Genomic DNA, 23,314 nt, shown 5'->3' with positions numbered 1-23,314 from the left:
CATCAGGCTCTCCACTGAGCCCAGCGAAGTGAATCAAACCTCTGATTTTAGCATTGTAAATCCGTAGACTGGCCGCTGTACTAGACATAAGGCTGTGCCACTGGGGGAAAGTGAAATGAAAATTGATTCTCTTAATTATAACGTATTCTTGTTTCTATATATTTTGCAAGACCTCTAGAATGTTGACACTCATGAACATTCTTGGTAGTCTAAGACTACTTTTATAAATTTACATCTACTGTTGTCATCATGTAGCAACTTTTTGTTTAAAAAAAAGAAATAAATTAATAATAAAAGGATGAAATTAATAACTATCTACCGAAAACCTTCATTCTAATTGTGAAAATAACTATCTGAATATACGGTTAAGAATATATCCTTCTCTAAATTACATTGTCTTTGACATATCAAATGTATTTGCTTAGAGACGTAATCTTTGTTTTTCAGTAAAGCCAGATAGCACCACTTAACTAAGAGAACTTACGCATTATATTTTTAATTTACGAAATATAAATGCTGGAAAATGTTACGACTCCGGCTGCAAAGAAATCATTTTTCAATGCACTCGCAAAGTTTACTGTGAAACACTCCAGATCTCGCTGTAAGCTTTAAAGGTGTTAGTAGAACACGAACAAATGTTGATGACGAGCGACGTGTTGTTAAATATCAACATAAGATCAGGTATGTATATTTTTTTCAAGTTAAATTATTAGTTGCTTGAGTTGCATTATTATGAAATTGAAATATTGAAATATGAATTTCATGTGGACAAATGTTATCGTAGAAGAAATAACTGTAAGTGTCTTTATAATAATAAAACTATAGTATATAATATTATACTATTATTATTATTACTCTTAAGTAATAGTAAGACAAAACTCGATTAGTCTTAAACGTAAGAATTACGAGACTTAACACTTAACTGTCTTAACAGTTACATCTTACAAGTCAGAGAGAGACTTGGCCTAATGAATTTGAATAACGTTTTACAGTTTTGTTTCACTTTTGTATATCAATGTTTTGTCACCAGTGAATAAAATATAAGATATTTTCAGATGATAAACTTTAATAGTAATAGTTCTATTATGTAATTTAATTACTATGTCCTTCCATATGTTGTGAGTGTAACATTGTTATATGATTGTCAGATTAGTAACTGGGTAATAACTATTTTTGTTGTTCTAGCATGAAAATTTTGATTATGAAATAAAGATGTATGGAAGTTATAAATTGTTTTTTAAACTCTTAAAACTAAGATGAAAGCTTGTGAGATGGTCATTATTGCATTCACAAGATTCATGAGTGTGTGTTGATTGTCTAGAGTTATTAAACTTGTGGTGTTACAAGGAATGTTAATGAGCAGTTTTGTTTGAGTTGTTGAGTGGAGTACTTTTCAAATTAGATTATAAGTATTTGTTATTTAGCTGTTTGTAAATTTTCATTCCAGGATATTGTGATAACTGTTCTGTTTTCTACTTCTAGCTTTATTATTAACATTGCATGGAAGCTTCATATAGTTACAGAAATTTAATTGTAGTTATTTTGTATAATTTGATTTGCATTTAACATCTTAAATTACTACTTAGCAATGATTTTTTTATACAATGTGATTTACAGCCATAGAACACAAAAATAGTGGATGGTGGAAAGCCAGTCAGCTTCTCAAAGTTATCAACAAATCTCTTAGTCAATGCAAAATATGTTTCATAACTAATAGTTTTTTTACCCATAAAGTCAATAATCTAAGCTTGGAAATAACTGTATCTGACAACATTCATCACTTCTTTCAACAACATTTTTGTTGGTTCTTGGCATTGTTCTTTACAGAGTTCTTAACCTATAAATAACACAGAAGGACAAAAATATTGCAGTTCAATGAAATATTCCTGAGGTGCTTTATATGTCATGAGAAAATGAGTAACTTGACCCAAGTTTTTGGTCAGCTTTTTTTACACTGGGTGTTGTAACAAGCAGGTGCATAAAATTTCTCACTATGTTGTAATACCTGCACCATGCTGGTTGTGAAACAATATAAAACTAAGATGGTAATTTCAGAGTTAGATTTATTTACTTTTTTATATTAAAGAAGGATAATGTTTATTACTCCACAGATAGAAAGCCACAAGTGAATCAACCATCATTTTATCACAGGTGATGGAAGACAGAAAATATGTTTGTCAGGTATGCAATATTTCATTAAAGTACTGATTTTCAAAATACAAAGGTGTGCATTGTCTGTTTTGAAATTTTCAGGTGGATTAGAGAGATAATAAAATATATTGTAATTATGAATATTTTAGAGTGTGTTTAATAATTTTGCTGTCACTTTGTGTATTTTATGGAGGGTCTTCATCACCTGAAATATTTTCAAAGGGTGACCGAGCAAAAATAATTTGAGAACCCCCAATTTAGGTGATAAATAAATAATAATAGTGAGTGAGTAAATGGATGATGGAATAAATTGAAAATCAGAGTGAATTAGACCCAAAAATGGAAGAGCTAGATAGAAAACCAAGTGGATAATGTGAGTAGGTTAGTAATTAAATGGTAAAAGTTGAGACTAGATGGAGAAGTGGATTTTGAACTAAGTGGGATGTACTACATGGGAAAAAATGCAAGTTTTACTGAATTATGTATATTGGGAACTAAATATGAAAGAAGAGTTTGTTTAGAACTAATTTGAAATTTCGCAAAGTTTTAACTGTGGCAAAGCAGCTCATAGAATGACTGAGTTTTTTGTTTTGTTTTTCAAGCTCAAATGTTGAGCTCAAAGCTCCATCATTTCTTGACAGATTTGAGATCTAATTACAGTTTTGGACTCGGAATGTCAAACCCAAGGTTTCATAGGTTAATTTACTCTAATTCTGCTTGAAAGAATTTCACTTTGAGTGAAGGTTAGTAGAGATTTTAATGAGTAATAAAACTGAATCAGGTGTGCATACATACAACAATTGGTATTGCTAGCATACAAAAACATAGATAATAAAAAGGTATTAAATTCTTATAGATTCATTTATTATAATCCTGCCTACAATAATTCCAAGTGCTGCACCTATTGAGGATTCTTATTTGTGTGGTGTCAAAGGTTTTTTTGGTTTTTTTTCCATTAGTTTCTTATTCTCATTTAAATGAGATTAAGAATTTTTTTGTTTTCATTGTACTTTTCTGAGTTGAACATTTTATTACAATCTAAAAGCAATTAATATAAGTTTTTTATAAATGAATATAAATATTCAATTTTGCACAAGCAACTACTTTGACTATTCCTACAACTGGTTGCAACAGGCTCTGTAGAAATGAGGTGTTCCATAAGACTAGGTACTTACCAGATGGTATTACCATATTACTATGGATTGCCACTCGTGAACTGTCATGAGTTAAGCTAAAGGGGGTTCTGCCCATCTCTGCAGGTCATCAGATTGAATAAGTTGCAGTTGGTTTGCTTTTAAAAATTAAGGAAACTTAATTCACTACTGCACTGTTCCTCATGGCTTTCCAGATTCTACTAGTGGAGCTAGGGAGTTCTTACCACATCCAGTCTCTAACCACTGGGGTGGTGGACAAAGGATTTTCATACAGAGTGTTATTGTGTATTCCTTCACTCTTGGAGAAGAGGGTGAAGTTGGAGGCCCTCCTTCCAATGTCCCTGGATGTTTTCCTCAGTTGTCGGTAAAAGCAACACCAGCCTCTGCAGGAGCCTACTAATATGGGTTCAAATTTGACACTGCCATTCGGTTTGGGTGTGCATGACCCTACTTTTAAATCAATGCTGTTTTAGTATATTGTCCGTGAAAGGAGGTCCACTATCTCCTCATAATTCCCAATTCAAAGTGGTCCCATCCTTGGTCCTTGGAATCTCATTGCCCACTTGGTTGGGGAGTAAGGATAAATGTTCGTAATTCCAGACCATGAAAGGAGGTCCACTATCTCCTCATAATTCCCAATTCAAAGTGGTCCCATCCTTGGTCCTTGGAATCTCATTGCCTACTTGGTTGGGGAGTAAGGATAAATGTTCGTAATTCCAGACCATGAAAGGAGGCCCACTATCTCCTCATAATTCCCAATTCAAAGTGGTCCCATCCTTGGTCCTTGGAATCTCATTGCCCACTTGGTTGGGGAGTAAGGATAAATGTTTGTAATTCCAGACCATGAAAGGAGGTCCACAATCTCCTCATAATTCCCAATTCAAAGTGGTCCCATCCTTGGTCCTTGGAATCTCATTGCCTACTTGGTTGGGGAGTAAGGATAAATGTTTGTAATTCCAGACCATGAAAGGAGGTCCACAATCTCCTCATAATTCCCAATTCAAAGTGGTCCCATCCTTGGTCCTTGGAATCTCATTGCCCACTTGGTTGGGGGGAGTAAGGATAAATGTTCGTAATTCCAGACCATGAAAGGAGGTCCACTATCTCCTCATAATTCCCAATTCAAAGTGAAAGTGGTCCCATCCTTGGTCCTTGGAATCTCATTGTCTACTTGGTTGGGGAGTAAGGATAAATGTTTGTAATTCCAGACCAGTCGAGTTCTGTTCCTTTGGTTGAGTAATGCATACACAATCTTATCATTCTCAACCTGGGGTGTTGCCTTTCTGACTTCTTCAGGTGGTGGAGAAAGTTTGTCTACTTTAGTGTTGGTTACTTTCTTGTTGTGAATTTGGTGGTTTGGAATATATCACTCTGTGGCTACAGGTTGAGATCCATTCAAAAGTATGTCTGTGTGTAACATTGCAGTGTGATAGCCCTAGCCACCAATGTGGGATATGGATACAAAAATTCCATAATTCCAGCCTTGATTTGTGGAACCATAGCTATCTGGTTGAGGTTGACCTATAATGATGGTTACTTGTGTTCCATGTGAAGAACATATCTAGCCTATTTAGCAAGGTTCTCCCACTCGTGTACCACTTTGATCTTGGTGCACACTCCTGATCTGTGCAGATACTTTCTGTGTGAATAATGTCTGTACTAGGCCCTCCACCTTCTCAGTGTGGGATTCTATCTATATTGGTAAGTATGTTTTAAAAGTTAACACTTTTCTGAATTTAAAATGTATTTCCAATAATACTAACCTCCATTAACACCTGCATGTTCTTCCTTTCCAGTAAGAGCTTGTGTTAGTGACTGAGATGGTGTCAGTCTTGAGAAAGTGATTACATTATCTGAATGAGGTGCTTATATACTGTTTCAGGATAGAGGAGACATTGGTGTGGGTGGAGAGATTACCCAGAGCATTTAAATGGGTTATAAAAGACTAGATGATGAGAGACCAATGCTAAGATAGGCAATGCAATGTTAATGTTGAAGAATAGATACAGTGTCAATGAAGATAAGTATTATTGATGTACATTTTCAGTTCAGACAAATGTTAATTTTTATGAACTAATCAGTATCATAATGTGATGTTAAATGTAGCTCAAATATTGTTTAATAATTCCAATGGAAGAATATCTAAATGCTGAATTTGTTTATTATTTCACTCCAGTACTTGAATGCATGTCAATGAAAAGCCTATTCTACCATATAATGTACACAAATTGCTCTGTCCACGTGAACCTTGGTGTGTTTAAGTATTGTTTAAAATAGATGGTCCAATTTTATATGTTTGTTTGTGTTCTGCTAACTCAACATGGTTGGAATGGAAAGCCTAATTTAAATAGCTCAAGGGTGAATTTTAGGGGAGAGGTCCAGTGGGTTCAAATCATCATATAATTAAAAAAAAAAATTGAAGGAAACAGTAAAACATTAAAAAGAAATAGAGGAAAATAGGTGTTTTAAGTAGTCGAAATGCTATAGTTAAATTTTTCTGAGATTAATTATGCTGTTGTTACTATATAGGGAAGGGAGAGTCTGGATGAACTCTGACATTCAGAATATTGATGATAACAATAAAGGATCATCTATAATGTTACGATTAATTTAAAATCTCTCTTCATCAGTATGACTATTGAAAGCTTACCTCTCTTTCTATCAGTGGTCTATGGCTCTGCCAAACCCTCGGCCTTAAAGAAACTGGACCCCATTCATCATCAAGGACTTTGGCTCTGCACTGGGGCTTTCTGCACCTCCCCAGTTCAGAGCTTATACATAGAGTCTCATGAACCTCCTTTGCACCTCCGCTGTTTGCAATGGTCTTTACTATATGCTTCAAAACTTTGTTCCTTACCAAAGCATTCCACCTGGGATTGTGTTTTCCTTCCTCGGTGGGCCGTACTTTTTCAGAACAGACGATCTTCCATTGCTCCTTTTGGCCTTCTTATCCAGGTGCAATTGGATGAATTGGGTCTGTCCTTGGATAACATTGCAGAATCCACTGGTCAGCCCATCCCCCCCCCATGGCTTATTACAGCCCCCAAATGTGACCTTTCTTTACGTCATCTGAAAAAGGCAGATACTCCCGATTGGAAGTACCGTCTTTTATTTACTGAACATCTTTCGAACAAAGACTCCATTCCAATTTATACGGATGGTTCCAAATCAGGTGACTCTGTGGGCTCTGCCATGGTTTGTTCCAGTTCGGTGGTTGCACGCAGAATCCCCTCTATAGCTTCTGTATTCACTGCTGAACTGTACGCCAGGAATTCTCAGGTGAACTACATATAGCTAACTTGCTTAACAAAAGAAATAAATTGCTCAAGATATTTCACTGTACAGTTATGTTTATATGCATGTTTAATGTCATTGTTAAGCACATTGGAGGTTTACATTATTTTTTATAGTAAATAATTCACAAGAAGCTTTCCAACAATATAGTTAAGGTTAGATCATGATGTCCATATACTTACTCTTAGCATGTTATCATTCCTCTACCAATATGTAATGTTACAAGTGACACCTATATTCACGTGTGTAACATTTTACCATCACACATTTATATGTGGTTATTTAACCTTCAGTTGTGATGTAGTTATAAACATGTTAAACATTATAGTTGTATCAACATACACATATTTTAATGTTGTGCAGTTGTCTCCTTACACATTTTTGATGTCTCACGGTTACAGTTACATCGACATATTTTAACATGTGCACATTCTTAATGCTATACATTGTCATCAGTAAGAGCATTCTTAACATTATAATATACCATTTTAATTACCTTTATCTTACTACTAAGATAGAATATATTTGCACATCAATATTGTGAAATTTACGAATATGAACATTTTCTACACATTGTACAGTGTTATTAATTACTAATGTTATAGTCTTTTCTTAACAATCTTTAAGTTGAACAGTATCCTCTATAAGCACATTGATCACTTTTGGAAATGTGTGTCTGTGTTATGATATAACTGAAGAAGCTATATATACATAACTTGCACACAGTTACAGACTACTGCTTGTAAGTCGAAGAAATAAGAGCATCTCAGACTTGTTCTGTGTTAGTCGAAAGTAACTTGTGTCATGGTATCTCAAATTCTATAATTTGTGTATATGTTGTAGTACATAAGACAATGTAAAAATGGCTTTGGAGCTTGTTGTGAAAATGGTTTTTGCATTAATATGGAACATTTGTGCTTCGAAAGGGAATTGAATGTAAGATGAATAATATGACCAAATGTTTTGTACATGCATTTTAAAGTTTCAAAAACTGCCAGCTCTCAACTAAATGTAAATTTACATTTAAAAAAAAACAGACTTTATTAAGATGTGCTTTTGTTTCCAAACCTGTCAGTCACTAAAATTAAGTATTGAAATAAATAATTCATTAAAGAATAACGATTGAAATAAAATTTGTCTCCCATGTGTGCTACGTTAAAAGCTTAATTTAAATTTTGCAAATAGTGTACACATTTTAATTGTAGTAATACCATATTATATGAAACCAGTACTTTTAGTTTTATTAATAGTCCTTATGGTTATAATCTTTGAAATTTATTTGCTCATCAACTTAACATTTTAATATTCCTTATTTAGATCTAAGTTCTGATCCTTGTTGTTATTAGCATAAAAATAAAGCAATAGATTAAGAGAACAATGGTTGAATAACCTCACTGTGTATTATCTAAAATGGTTGAATAACCTCGCTGTGTGTTACGTAAAATGCTATATGGTATAATATATATAATATATAAAAGTATCCAAACTTACAGCTTGACCCAAGACCAAAACATGAGAAAGAAAAGAAGAATAAAAAATTAAATATTAAGAAACCAGAAAGTTGTGGACGTGTATTTATATAAGTAATTTAAATTGTAAATATAAAACTAGACATTATAGTACAGGAATAGTAAACTCGTGGTTTACTGAGTAGATATAGTGCCATGTGTGATCTAAAGATCAGTCAGTTAGATGGTGGATCAGAGAGTCTGTGGTTCTTGTTCCATTGCCATACAATAAAGTTACAAAGTTTGAAAGTATGAATACATTAAAAATTCACAGCCAAATCACTGTAGTATTAGTACAGCCTAAGAATGAGGGCTTTTTAGTTACTACCTCTTATCACTTTGTTTAAAATTAGAGATGACTAGTGCAACAAATAATTCTTGTTAACTTTACTGAATATCCAGAAAAATAAACAAGTTAGTGAATGTTCACTTATTTACTGATGTAATTCAACTATTGTTTAAGTTGCCTGTTCCAATGAACTAATTAGTGAATGTTTACAGTTATTTATTGGTGTAATTCAATGCCTTTTTAAGTTATCTCCTGATGTTAGAATTGTAACTCTCAAGATTGGTCAAAATGTTTTACTATTGAGCCACTTTATGCTATCAACTAAATTTAAATTAACAAACAGTACAGTTTGTTTATTGTTAACTCTGTACATAATTTTGCTTTATAATCAATATAAAAGTTACTTAAACACTTATTTTTCACTCAGGTCTTACTTGATAAGTGTTTAAACTGCAAATATCAGTTGCCATAAAAATAGCAATGAACCATTAAATTTGAATTTCTTTATCATGTTCGTTGTTTAAACATTGTAACAAACTGTTATTAATTAGCACAAAAAGACTGTGAAATGGAGTTCATTTGAATAACCATTTTATTGTTGCATTTCTGTGGTTTTCCTTGTGGCATTGTTCACTCCTGGAGTGAGGATGTATAATATTAATGCTGTTTCTGTTTGGTTTCACAGGAGTGTGGATGTATCTGTGAAAGCTGTGTAAATAATAACAGGTAAGTAAGGATGTATAATAATATTAATGCTGTTTCTGTTTGGTTTCACAGGAGTGTGGATGTATCTGTGAAAGCTGTGTAAATAATAACAGGTAAGTAATTACACCAATTGTTCACTCCTGGAGTGAGGATGTATAATAATAATGCTGTTTCTGTTTGGTTTCACAGGAGTGTGGATGTATCTGTGAAAGCTGTGTAAATAATAACAGGTAAGTAATTACACCAATTATTTTTCTTTAACCTTTCTAGTAGAAAATTTAAAGAAACTGATCACAAAATATTTAGTTATTTAAGATGGTTAGTTAGTTATTAAGCATCTAAAATTAACAATATTAACTGGGGTGCTTAAGTGTACTGATGTGATATGCAGGCATATGTTTACTGCTTGGTTATGAGAAGCTTAAAAAATGTTTATTTTGTATAAACTTGTGATCCAGAAGAATCCTGATGTTGCTTTGTTCCATTTGCTTTCTTGTCTTTGTTCTTTGTTGCAAATAATATCTACTGTGCCTGAAGGGATGTTGTGGTACGTCTGCATTAAAAGGGGTCAACTGCAACTTCCTTTGCTGGCTGAGTGGATGGTGTTTGTATGTCACAGCCAATAATGCTGTGGTAGGTAGACAAGTCGTGGTGATGCCCTTGAAAGAGAAAGGATATGAGCTTTCTTACACGAACCAAGTATCTATTCTTTCTTAATTCTACTTGGTTTTCATTGTGACTAGTTCGGCAGAGATTCATCTTGAGGGACAGAAAGCTGACGATCTATTCACTGATCCAGTAAGGGCAGTTATACCAAAGATTATTTTCATTTCCATCAAATATATCCAGTCTTCTTATTTCTTACTGGACAGAAAACTCAGTTGAGTTTTCAGAGTCAGATTACTCTGTAAATATTATATTTGGTTCTCCCATTAGTAAGCAGACCTATCTGCTAATTGTGTTTGAAATTACCAAACCTGTCTGATACTTGTATGGAAATTTGTTTACCTGAAAGTATCATGCTAATATTTCTATTGAACAATGTTCAAATTTGGATGTTTAGAGGCACGTGCAGTTTTTTTTTGGAAAAGTAACTTTTTGTAGTTAGATGTGTTATCTTACTATAATTGAGAAACAGCATGGCTGCCTATATATCTAAATGTGTATGTGATCAAAATAATAAACACAGTAGTGACATCTGTTGTGCTAGACTGCAACAATACCTCAATGTCAGAAGATTTGAGATTGAGGTTTATGATTTTGATGATTGAGTAAAATGTTTAGTCGTATGTAACTTATTACATCAAAATGATTAAATATTCAGAGCTCAGACTTTTCATAAATGTTACTGACATAAACTGTAATGTTTTGTATATTGAAATGGATACCCTTCATTGAAAACATGTTTAAGAACTTCGATTTTAAATGCTACATTTGAAAATTATATCATTAAAGATATAATCAAACCCTCAATGTACATTCTGAGAGAATGTCATGTTCTTGTTCTGAATGAACTTTATTTAAAATTCAGTTCTGTTATAAAGAAATAGATATTGCACATGCCATAGTTATTTTTGTTTGTCTGAATTTTTAATACCTAAAGTGTGAAATATTTTTATGGATTTGTGTTTGTAGTGCCATTCAATAGATGGCACAACATTTCATAAGCCTTAGTCGCCGCTTCTGGCATTAAGATTTTGTGTTTCAGCACAACCCATGGAACCATTATATTTCTTATTTCAATCACATGCATAGATAGATATATAGAGAGCCACAACATTATTCCATTATAGCAATAGGTTACTATAGCCAATTAGGTTATGAATATACTTATCCATACTTGTGTATGTAGTGTACTGTTAGACTTGGAGTACACTGCTACAGAAGTATATGCATAAAGTATTGGTGGACTGTTAACGCCATGCTGCAAAAGTATATGCATAACGTATTGGTAGACTGTTAACGCCATGCTGCAAAAGTATATGCATAACGTATTGGTAGACTGTTAACGCCATGCTGCAAAAGTATATGCATAACGTATTGGTGGACTGTTAACGCCATGCTGCAAAAGTATATGCATAACGTATTGGTAGACTGTTAACGCCATGCTGCAAAAGTATATGCATAACGTATTGGTAGACTGTTAACGCCATGCTGCAAAAGTATATGCATAACGTATTGGTAGACTGTTAACGCCATGATGCAAAAGTATATGCATAACGTATTGGTGGACTGTTAACGCCATGCTACTGTTCATAATGTAACTACTAATAGTAGCAATAGATACAACTCCTGGACCGATATTGTGTTATGTGTGTAATTTAATATGACTCATTTCTCTTTGTGTAAAGGTGAAGATGGAAGTATGAGAAATGTTCCAGAGTTTGTAAGATCACAATTATTAGTTTGAGAAACAATCAGCTAGCATATTCAAGATTAACATGAAATATTGTATTCTTTCTGTAAGTTTGTGTAATAAATTTGTTTTATTTCAACTAATATACACCTTACTTTTGGAGCACATTTCTCAAATGTTATTAAGTGTAATCTTTTAAGAAACAGTAACACTTCTTGTCCTTATGCCACAGTATCCACCTCCATCAAGAAATAGAAAACCTAAAATGCCAGTTGGTTGAGAGAGAGAATCACATTATTGAAATGGACACCCATGTTATCCATCAGGCCCAGAGGTTTCCCAAAGGAGAGAATGCAGCCCTTCGTCAGGAACTTCTTTTATGGGAAGAAAAATACCAAAGGTATAAAAGTAAACATTATAAATGTTTATAAACATGGTAGTTTCTACAATCTAACAGCTGAATTGTTGTATAGTTTAAGTAATTTTGAATATATTTTGTGTTGATCTTTGCACTTGACACGCTCAATATCTTCAAACAAGATAACATCAGGGGTTTAAAATATGGATTCTTAAAAACACGGTCCCAACAAATAATATTCAAATATTATAAATACATTAAAATTATAGTTAAATCCCTTAATTACTGCTGGCTATTTTGTCCAGTTGTGTTGGTTATTTTGTTACTTCAAGTGTTATTAAAGGCAAGAATTATAAAATTACTCAGCATCAAGTGGTATGTGGATCCCAGTGGAATCATTTGGTATAAAACAGTTTGAGTAGACAAACTTAGAAATGACTGAGCATATGTAATATGAAAAATGTACATGTTTGTAAGTTGGCAGGCTGTGTAACAGAAACATTGCTAGAAAACTGGCACAAGAGGCATAGGTCCTGATTCTATTTGGCACTGCCCCGAATATATAGTTGGCATCTTGAAATTAAGAATTTAAAATTGTGATTAGTATCATAATGAAATGCTTACAATTCTCATGGCTGTGGTCCCCAGACCCAAACCCATTAAGCACCCAGCAACATCCCTGGATACATAATAAAAAGTTTATTCATATTTGAATATTCTTTTCTTTTACAGGTTGCATGACAGTCACAAGAAGTTACAGAGAGTGAACCAAGGACTTGAAGACAAACTGTTAAAAATTGTGAGTAGAAGCTAGTTGACTGAAAGAAATAACATCTTTCAATAATATAATTATTTCTTTTGTCCAATAAATAAGTAGTTATTTTAAAGAATATTAATCACACACAGAGAGTCTGTTTATTATTCTAGAAAGGATTTGTTTGTCATCAAATAATACTTCATTGTTTTATTTTTTCTTTTGTTGTTTTTCAGGTGGATAAATATGAAACTGAAAAAGCTACATTAACAAGAGATCTTTATGATGTCACAACAAAATTAGTTGAAGCCAGGTTCAGTATCACTCAATTAGAAGAAGAAAGTGTGAGCTTTTTATAGTAATTTATTGGCTGTTGTAGCCAACAGAATATGTTTATAGTAAAATATTAACAGCGTCTGTGTTTTATCACTTATAATTCTTGCATTTCCAGTTTAGATATTTTCCCCTTAACTATTTATTTATTAAAAAACCTAAGTTTTTTTTCTTACTCATTTCTACCATGGTAGTAACTCTTGAAGATAAGAAACCAACTTGAAATAGAAATGTATCTCGGAACGGCTGGTGTGGGTATTAACACTTTTACTGATAAGGAGAGAACAACGTTTGAACCTTCCTAGTCCATCTTCAGGTGAAGAAAGAGTTTACAAGTGACTTTTGCCAGACAAAAGTCTTAGGGACGAGAGTATAAAAGAGTACGGGATTGAAGGGGGCGTTGCAGTTCAGTGTTAGGCTACTAATTAATACAGGTATAAAGGTGTTTATTCATATTGATTTAATTTTGGTTTTAGTTGCTGTATAAGTAGGGTTCTATGATTTTGCTTTTGTTTATATTTGTTTCCCTACTTAATATCTGGGAGTTTTCTATGGTTATGTTGTGTTTATTTGATTTGCAGTGTTCAAAAACGTGTTTTTTTGTTGTTGTTGTTGTTTTTTGAATCTAGTTTCCATTTTTCTGCATGTTTCTCCAATATTGAAGTCGTGGCAGTTGTTGCATTGTACTTTATAAATTATGTTGGTGTTGTGTTTGTCAGTGTAGTTTTTGCATAGCATTGACTTTAGTTTTGTACCTGGTTTTTGAATAAATTTGGTGTTTACTGGACTCTTGTGTTTTAAAAGGTTTTACCAAATCTTGGTTATTTTGTCACTAATGTCGGAAACATATGGTATGCAGCAGTATAAGGTTTTGTAGTTTGTTCTATTTTGGGATTTACTGTTGTTTGTTTGTTGGTCTAGATGTGTGCGTATAATTGTTTCCACTGTTTTTTGAGTAAATTTGTTGATGTTGATGGAGTGTTGTTTTATTTGGTTGATTTCATCATTAATTTTATCAGATGAACATGGTTTTGTTTGGTTTCTTACTATGTTGAGTTTTTGTTTCATTTCATGTGCTGAGGCCCAGGAAATGTGTAATCCAGTGTGGGTGATTTTTTTTTGTAGATTTCTGTTTTGAATTGTGTATCAGTTCTAGTTATTTTGAGGTTATGAAATGCTATCTCGTTAGTTTTTTTCTGTTCACAGATGAACTTAATGTTGAAGTGTATTGAGTTAATGTAATTGAAAAACTGTTCTGTAGTTGTGAATTCAGCAATTGCATTGTCAACATTCCTGTACCAGTATAGTGGTGGATGTAAGGCTGAACTTATCACTTGAGATTCAATCTTTCATAAAAATGTTGGTTAGAACTGGTGACACGAGGTTCCTTATACTTAGGCCATTTATTTGTGGGTAGTTTTGGTTATTAAACATAGTTAGTTTTGGTGGTAATGAATTCTATAAGAATTGCTGGAAGTGTGTATCAATGGGTTGGGGTCTTGGATATAAAGTTCTGAAGCTATCTCGTAGGCTTCAGTGGTTGGGACTTTGGCAGAATCAAAGAAACCTTACTTATACAACAACTAAAACCAAAATTAAACCAATATAAAGGAAGACCTTTATACCTAACATCCAACTGCAATGCCCCCTGTACCCATTTATACACTTGTCCCTACGATGTGTTTGGCAACGGTCAATTGCAAACTCTCTCTTTCTTAACCTGAAGATGACCTAGGAAGGTTGAAACATTGTTCTCTTCTTATCAGTAACAGTGTTAATACTCACAACCAGTCATTCTGAGACACATGGTGGTAACTATAACAGATTAAAGTATATGAGGCTACACAACTTGTGTTTTTCCTTTCAGAGTCTGTATGAGAATGACTGTAATACTGCCATTCAGCTCCTTCAGTGTAAACCTTCACACTTCGTTTCTCATAAATACAGCACGGTAAAGTATTTTTGTCTTTTCTATATTTCTGCCAAAAATGTTTTTATGATGTTACTGTTTTATAACTAAAAGGTTAGTGTGGGTTTATGAATCTTGATTTTGTATTTTTGTACTGTATTTATTTCTCTCAGTATGTAAATGAAGTCATAAATGAGGTTATTTAATTTCGAGAGTAGAATATAAAACAAGTTAAAATTCAAAATTATCAACATAGCTTTATATACAGAGAGGGAAGGAAGAATTCACATTTGTTGTGCAAAACTCTTTTTGAAGGCTCAGCATGGTCAGATGGGTGAAAGCATTAGACTTGTCATCTGAGGGTCACAGGTTTGAATCCCCGTCACACCAAACATGCTCGCCCTTTCAGCCATGAGTGCATTATAATGTGACGGTCAATCCCACTATTCGTGGGTAAAAGAGTTGGTGGTGGGTGGTGATGACTAGTTGCCTTCCCTCTAGTCTTACACTGCAAAATTAGGGGACAACTAGTGCAGACATCCCTCGTCTAGCTTTGTGCAAAATTCAAAAATAAACAAACTATTTGAAAAGTTACTTGTTTGAAGCCTGAATGATCATCAACTGTACAATTTACATCAATTCACAACTATTAGTTGTCTTTATTTTGGATTTTTAGTTTTTGATATTTTTATTTTCAAATTTTTTATGTATTAATTTCATTAAAAACATTTAATTCAAACATACCTATAGTAGATTTTATCATTTTTTGAATGTGACCTCCAGGTTCATTAGGCTTAGTGAACCTGAAACAATCAAACTGAAACTTTGCAGTTTGAAGTAATTTTACAGTTATAACTTTATTGAAGTTGGATAAATACTTAAAATATATTCTACATTTTTATAATAATACACATGGTTTGTACCTGAAGTGTCATACAAGTAAAATCTATGGAAACAGAGTTTTTTTTTTTTTTAATATCTCTGAGATAAACAGCAAAGTTTGTTGTGAAACATGTTTTTACTGCCAGTTAGTAATTTTGTTTTCACATCTTATTAAACTGGGATTACTTCCAGATGCTTTAAACTGTGACTAATTTATGGATTTTAATAAATGCTCAACTATCATTCCTTACAGATTCCTTTAGATTTACAAGAACGAGTCAAATCTCATCTTAATCAAAAGACTAAAAAAGAAACTCAGAATTATAATCCACAAATGGACATTGTTCGTATTCCCATTCCAACATTTCCACCAACTGCCATGGTGTATTCAGTTAGCACAACCTCCAATGTTGGAGCTGTGAAACAGAATGACAGCACAAAAGCTTCACAGAGGATATCGGAGAGTCCTCCAGAATGTGTGTCAGCAGCCATAATAGCTAAAGTTCTGGCAGAGCGTAAGAAAGAAAGGAGTGCCAAGAAACAAGTTGTTTGTGTGGCTTGTAAACATGAAAAACAATATGTGTATTACCATGATAAAGAAACTCAAACTAAGTGGCCATCCCAAACTGTTTCCTGCATGTCTTGTGGAAATCAACCTGTATGTGTCTACTGTCGTACAAAGAAGGGGTCTTCCTTGAGTACAAACTCCCATAGGTGTGAACTGCATGCTGACCATATAGATGGTAACGAATCTGACAAATAAACATACCAATAACTGATAATGTAGGTGTTGAATATAAATTCCCATCACTGATGTACCATGATGTGCCTGAAATATATCAACTGTGTTTATGCAGGGAGAAGTTGGTAGGAGAAAAATATAAATTTTAGAGGTTACAAAAGTTATTTTTAGCCGCTTCATGTTCAGAGCATGTACTATATTGAAACTTGTTACTTTATGTTTTGAAATATCCTATAAACATGATTCCATCACAGTCATGTAATAGTTTTTGTTTTTTCCTATAAAATGATAATTTAAATAGACAAAACTTGTTTTTTTGGCAAATCAGACTTTTTTTTTACATATTTAGTAAATCTCTTCACTTAGTGTTTTAAACAGCTGGTTTTATCCTGTAATATTGTGATAGTTGAAAAAGAAATTTAAATGGTAACAATGTAATGTAATATATGATGAAGCAGGAAGCATATGCATGTTTAATAAACATTATCAAAAGAAGTTAATATAGAGAAAGGCTTATGTGTAACTTTGAACTCTGTATTTTTAAAATAATAATTTGTCACATCTTTTTGCCATCAGAAAACATTTACTTGTACTTATTTTGACAGTTTTATATGAGACTCCTTCAAACATGACCTTGTTCTAAACCTAAACAGACCATATAATATCTCTTATAACTACTTCTGTGTTCACTTGGAAATTTCTAAAATTTATAACATATTACAGATTAATGGTTATCCCTTTAATTTCTAACACTCCATCCTATGAACATTCTTAACAAATAAAATGGAATCTTCCAAAAAGTCGATTGCTATCTTAAAACATCCACCAGTTTTTATAATTTCTTTCATCATGAAACAAAGTTTCCAAATCAAATTCAAAAAATAATAAAAACATATTACCTACAAACTAAGCTACACTTAACACTTATGCCAATATTTATAATTAAAAAAAATGTTTAAACCAAATACACTCCACCAACTCCTATGCACATGTGGATTGTATATAAATATACTTTTGGTAGTTGTATAACTATTTATTTTGGTAAAGTTAACAAGCCAACTACAAATATGTGCACATGGGAATTTCAGCAAGAAGCGCATGTAAGCTAATTTGTGATGACAAGAAATCCACTTGAAGTAAAAATATATATCATGGAGGTTGGTATGGGTATTAACACTCTTACTAATAAAGCAGAGAACAGCATTTGAACCTTCTTAGGCCATCTTCAGGCTAACCTGAAGTAAAAGTAATAATACTCATATCAGCGATCCTGAGATCAGAAGTTAGTTAAGTAATCCACCAGGGTCTTGAATCTAATCACACAGAAAACTTTTCAAGTTATTGACTCTGGAACCTCGGATTATGAACTGTATTAACAAAAGGCTCTCCATTTTCATTCCAACACTAACTAATAACATGTACTCCTCACTGACGTTATTAACGTAATGAAGCATGTATTCTCGGTGTTTTTATTCAATTTATATAATTATTTTAAAGGTACAGTGTTTACACAACTTTCTCTATGTCGGTTATTAAAAATATGTTTGCCACATGTTTTATTGTACATTACATAATTACCCTTTAAATATGTTCTCTCTAAATTTCTGTTTGAATATGAAAACTAGTGCAATACTAATGTTATTTTTTGAACTTTTTTATATATATATAAACATAAGTGGTGATAAGGAACTTTAAATGTTTTAAAATGGCCACATTAACATGCTTTTGGTATTACTGAGGTTTTTATATTTATTATAAAACTTCATTTTCCATCTGAAGAATAAGTTTTAAAATGATAATTCTTGGGAAATGTTTTTATCAGATTTTCTGCAGTGATTAATGTTTTCTTTTTTATGTACCTCAAAAAATTCTTAAACTTGTATTAATTAGATTGTTTGTGATAACTTTTCACATAATTCTGATTTTTAAAAAAGTACTTTGACTATATAGTTCAAAATTAAATACTCTATATAATTAAAAATTATTTTCAAACAAAATTGCCTAAATAAAATGGAAACTGTGCTTAACTTTAAAAAAACCGTAATGCAACTTGATGCATAGAAACTGTTATAATTTACAACTGCTATTGTCACAAAAACTGTTCATATAGAAACTGTTATAATTTACAACTGCTATTGTCACAAAAACTGTTCATATAGAAACTGTTATAATTTACAGCTGCTATTGTCACAAAAACTGTTCATATAGAAACTGTTATAATTTACAGCTGCTATTGTCACAAAAACTGTTCATATAGAAACTGTTATAATTTACAGCTGCTATTGTCACAAAACTGTTCATATAGAAACTGTTATAATTTACAACTGCTATTGTCACAAAACTGTTCATATAGAAACTGTTATAATTTACAACTGCTATTGTCACAAAAACTGTTCATATAGAAACTGTTATAATTTACAGCTGCTATTGTCACAAAAACTGTTCATATAGAAACTGTTATAATTTACAGCTGCTATTGTCACAAAAACTGTTCATATAGAAACTGTTATAATTTACAGCTGCTATTGTCACAAAAACTGTTCATATAGAAACTGTTATAATTTACAACTGCTATTGTCACAAAAACTGTTCATATAGAAACTGTTATAATTTACAGCTGCTATTGTCACAAAAACTGTTCATATAGAAACTGTTATAATTTACAGCTGCTATTGTCACAAAAACTGTTCATATAGAAACTGTTATAATTTACAGCTGCTATTGTCACAAAAACTGTTCATATAGAAACTGTTATAACTTACAACTGCTATTGTCACAAAAACTGTTCATATAGAAACTGTTATAATTTACAACTGCTATTGTCACAAAAACTGTTCATATAGAAACTGTTATAATTTACAGCTGCTATTGTCACAAAAACTGTTCATATAGAAACTGTTATAATTTACAGCTGCTATTGTCACAAAAACTGTTCATATAGAAACTGTTATAATTTACAGCTGCTATTGTCACAAAAACTGTTCATATTTTTGAGAGACTGTATCTTTACATTGCACTGTAACTTTCTGTGTACATTCTAACCACACTGACAATAAACAATGAAATTAGTAAAACCTGTATAGTTTGTAATATATCCTAACTCTAGAGCCCTAAGAAGAGTCAGTACTGAATTAAAATAAAATAATAACTGGTTGAAATGGAGTTTATTGTAATACTGTTAGTATTATATGTATATCTAGACAAAATGATTAAACTAGTCTGTATTCCACAATTTGTAAGCATGTTTGTACAATACAGGCAGACATATAACTACATCTTGAAAGAAGAATGCATTCATATATTTCTGGTAGTGCCTAGTCTAGTAGTTTATGATCTGAGTTAGGATATTGAAAATTATCCATTAAACATTAGGACATTCCACTGTCTGTTGTAGTCAAATATAATTTTAGTCACTAGAAGTATATGTGATATGTACGAATGTTGACCTAACTGAATTTCTATAACTTTTGTCTTTCTACAGATGTTTACTTACCATATATTTTTAGGTGTTCTTTAATAACAGAACTTTTATTCCATTAATTTATAAAATACAGAAGGAGGTTTATAATTACTAGTACCTGCATTATTTCTCTATTACTTGTTTAATAAGAGCTGAAAAACTAAAATAATATACCACGTTGTAATTTTGGTATTGTGATTTTTTTTACAAACAAATAAGAACATTTAAATTAATAAATTTGGTTTGGAGGTTTTACTTTTTTGTTATTTCAGCCATTTATTTGTTTCAACTGTGCTAAACACGTTTATTAAATTTACAAAGAACAAATTTTGGTTGTACATTTTGTTTTAAATCAATACTAATGGTTTGGAGGAGTATTAACTAACCATAGAGCAGTAAGATCATTGACTTAAAATAGTGTCTTAATGAATAACTTACAAATGTGGTTTTATAAACAATTACCAACATAAATGCCAAACCTTGTCCTTATTACTTGTAAAACTAATAACCACATGTTGTTTTGATAAAACTTGTACTGTTATCTTTTTTTACATCACTTGGTTAATTAATACTGCATTAGACTAATAAATGTTCTATTGTCTGTTTTAGCTTTCAGTTGAAACTTAACAAGATGTGAAAGCTTAGAAGTGTAAACATTCATTTCACAAGTTTTAACAATGTTCTGTGTAACACAAAGTGTACTTTAAAAGTTTTTATAACAGTTCACCAGTTATAGAATGTGATAAAAAAAATATAATAATATTCTCTGTTGATAATAATATATCTTGTTACATACAAGTAAATTGAATTATTAATTGTTAAAGCTAATACTAGTTTTTATTCATTTTTTATGTTGCTAAGATGTCACATTTAAGAGGTTGGTCAATTGATATTCAGCTTATGGTCAGTTGTTACCTCATGTGGGACTTTAATTATTCAATGCTTCTGTTTCAAGTTAGTTTTTCAACTTTAAATCTTGTAGTCGTTTATTCAAATGTACGTAATATTTCAAACTGACTGTATTTTGTCTGTTAATATACAGAATGATTTAAACTTTTCATTGTAATTCCAAGACTTGTGGTCACTGTTGTTTATTACTTTATTGAAATACTTGTAATTTAACCTCTTTTATAATATAATAATTAATTAATTCTTCCTTCAGTCTGACAGAAAATTAATGGAAAATTAATTATGGTTCTGAGGAAGTAATTCTTTCGATTACTAGAATCCTCTGGAAAAGTTAAATATTTAGATACATGGTGGAAAAACCTAAGTAATTTTAACTTCTTAGAAGACCATATTTAAACAAAAAAGTCATAAACTACATTTACTAACAAACTGAAATACTGAAACTAAAATTTGGCATAACTAAAAAAAACTTCTGTATAATTTTGTGTAGACAAAAGTGTTTTTTACTGAGTAACATTTACAATGTTCGAATATAAACATTTGTAAATGTGTGTACATATTATTAGAAAACATATCTTAATTTTTTCTTCTGGAAGGAACTGTTGTGTATAATATTGCAGAAATTTTGATTTCAGGAGGGAGTTATTAGTGCACATTAGATGTTACCAATTTAAATGTGCACAGATGAAATTATACTTTCAGATGTGACCTTTGAAAGAAACCTATATTCATAAGAATGTGCTAATACTTTCAGAGAACTTGAAATATTCAGTTTTAAAATATTAATTGTATAAAAAACTTTTCAGCTGTTGTGATCATCCATGTTACATTAAAATGGTGCTCAAGAAACTTGTGTGGGAACGATTGAACCTGGTTTAATGTGCTTCCAGTTTCTTATAATAAATGTTATAGTTTTTGCAAGTATACTGTATTAGTTTACCAAGGTATATTTTGTTGTATTTCAGTTATGTTGATTGAAACTTTATATTATATAAACTATTATATGAAATTTGTAGCTTATTTATAAACTTTGTATGGTTTGGTTAATATGTCTGAAGAGGTCTTTGACTGAAGCCAAGATTGAATGGGTTGAGTATGGTCCAGAAATCTGAACTGTATATCTGAGAGTCCATGGTTTGTGTCTCATTACTGCTAAATCGATCTCCTATTTGGTGGTAGTAGGTGTGTTAAGAAAATAATTATCAAGTTTCTGTATGTGGTTAGAGTAACCCAAGAGTTTAAAGTTAATGTTACTAAGCTAGTTGCATTTTTTATAGTCCGTCAGTTAAGAGTTTAGAGAGAACCAGCATAGGTAGCTCTTGTGTGGCTTTTTTACAAATATCCAAGCAACAGAATTTAATACAGTCATGAATTGATTCATAACTATACCAACTATAACCAGTCTTGTCAAAATAGACATTTTATGATTATGCTAGAACTTTCAAGTGAGAAGTACTGTTATGTCAAAATTATCACATATATCTTTATTAATTTAATCTACATAACTGCCTAACAAATTCTTAAAAACTTTATGTATTATCACCTTATATTGTTTCTGACACATGTCCAGATACTTTTTCATTATGATTAAAAAGAAATTCTTTCAAGGTACAGTTCAAAAACACATTTTTTTATTATTTTAATAAAATTGTTCTTTAAAATATATTGCAAATATTTCATGTTATAACTTATATGTCAGCTAGAGGACACGTTAAGATCAAGTAAGTTTGTAAGAGTAGGCCTGGAATTTTACAAATTGACATCATAAAAACATATCTGCAACAAGGATTGTGTATAGATACAGATGAGCCGTCAGTAAGCTAAGTAAGCTTTCATAATGAATCAGTGAAGCAAAGAATGTAGGTGGAAGATAGAGAGTTGTTTTCAAGCCAGTATTATGTTTTCTTGAACTGTTTGGATCTGTGTTAGCTGTAGTGCACGAGTTCATTTAAACAAAGAAGTTTAATTTTTACATTAGTGTGGTGCAGTTAGTACCATTTGTTAACATAGCTTAAAAATTACATTATTCACATGTGTTAAAGTGTGAAGGAAGAATTAAACTTATTTATTGCCATTTATGTTGACTGGACTTCTAATTATTTTAACTAGATAATTTAAAAGATCACTTCAAAGCAAGAACAATGTTAAAACAATACACGTATATATTTATTAATGTTTTACAATAACCACTACTTTCAAAGGTTATTTCTTACATCATTATGATGATTTACAGTTATTTTTTCTTTATAAATCATACTAAATACTTTATTAACGGACTAGGAACAAAAAACTTACTCTGTCAGTGGTGCTCGAGTTTTCTGCCGAGAAAGATTTTAATTCTCTTTTTAATTGTTATTAATTAATAACTTCCCAATGGGACAACAGTAAGTCTACAGATTTACAACACTAAAATCAAGGGTTTGGTTCTTCTTGGTGGACACAGCTGATAGCTCGATGTGGCTTTGTTATAGAAAAAACACATGAGTTAATAGTAATAGAGATATTTACAA

At 31.7% G+C, this 23,314-nt stretch overlaps 1 protein-coding gene across 4 annotated transcripts; it reads left to right on the top strand.

Annotated features, from left to right (window-relative positions):
- Positions 1–409: 409 nt before the first annotated feature.
- On the top strand, positions 410–22,878 carry LOC143226733 (uncharacterized). 4 transcript variants are annotated; one of them, XM_076458092.1, is made up of 8 exons: positions 418–681; positions 2,112–2,181; positions 9,082–9,122; positions 11,690–11,857; positions 12,548–12,614; positions 12,806–12,913; positions 14,770–14,853; positions 15,947–22,878. In XM_076458092.1, the coding sequence occupies exons 2-8, from the start codon at positions 2,155–2,157 to the stop codon at positions 16,454–16,456; spliced, it is 1,005 nt and encodes a 334-aa protein (XP_076314207.1). In that variant the 5' UTR covers positions 418–681; positions 2,112–2,154; the 3' UTR covers positions 16,457–22,878. The 4 variants fall into 4 exon arrangements, with proteins under 4 accessions (XP_076314209.1, XP_076314207.1, XP_076314208.1 ...); XM_076458093.1 differs by lacking the exon at positions 418–681 and adding an exon at positions 684–795; XM_076458094.1 differs by lacking the exon at positions 9,082–9,122 and having other exon boundaries at positions 410–681.
- The last annotated feature ends 436 nt before the right edge of the window (positions 22,879–23,314 follow it).

The sequence above is a fragment of the Tachypleus tridentatus genome, chromosome 9 (assembly GCF_004210375.1).
Source record: "Tachypleus tridentatus isolate NWPU-2018 chromosome 9, ASM421037v1, whole genome shotgun sequence".
NCBI lineage: Eukaryota > Metazoa > Arthropoda > Merostomata > Xiphosura > Limulidae > Tachypleus > Tachypleus tridentatus.
Note: the sequence above shows the minus strand (reverse complement) of the source record. Positions and strands in the feature narration are given on the sequence as shown.

Bases quoted from the DNA above. Each gene is read 5' to 3' on its own strand.
- LOC143226733 (XM_076458092.1), top strand. From the start codon at position 2,155: ATGGAAGACAGAAAATATGTTTGTCAG. The intron at 9,123-11,689 runs GTAAGTAAGGAT...CTTATGCCACAG, and splicing joins AGCTGTGTAAATAATAACAG to TATCCACCTCCATCAAGAAA. The intron at 12,615-12,805 runs GTGAGTAGAAGC...GTTGTTTTTCAG, and splicing joins AAGACAAACTGTTAAAAATT to GTGGATAAATATGAAACTGA.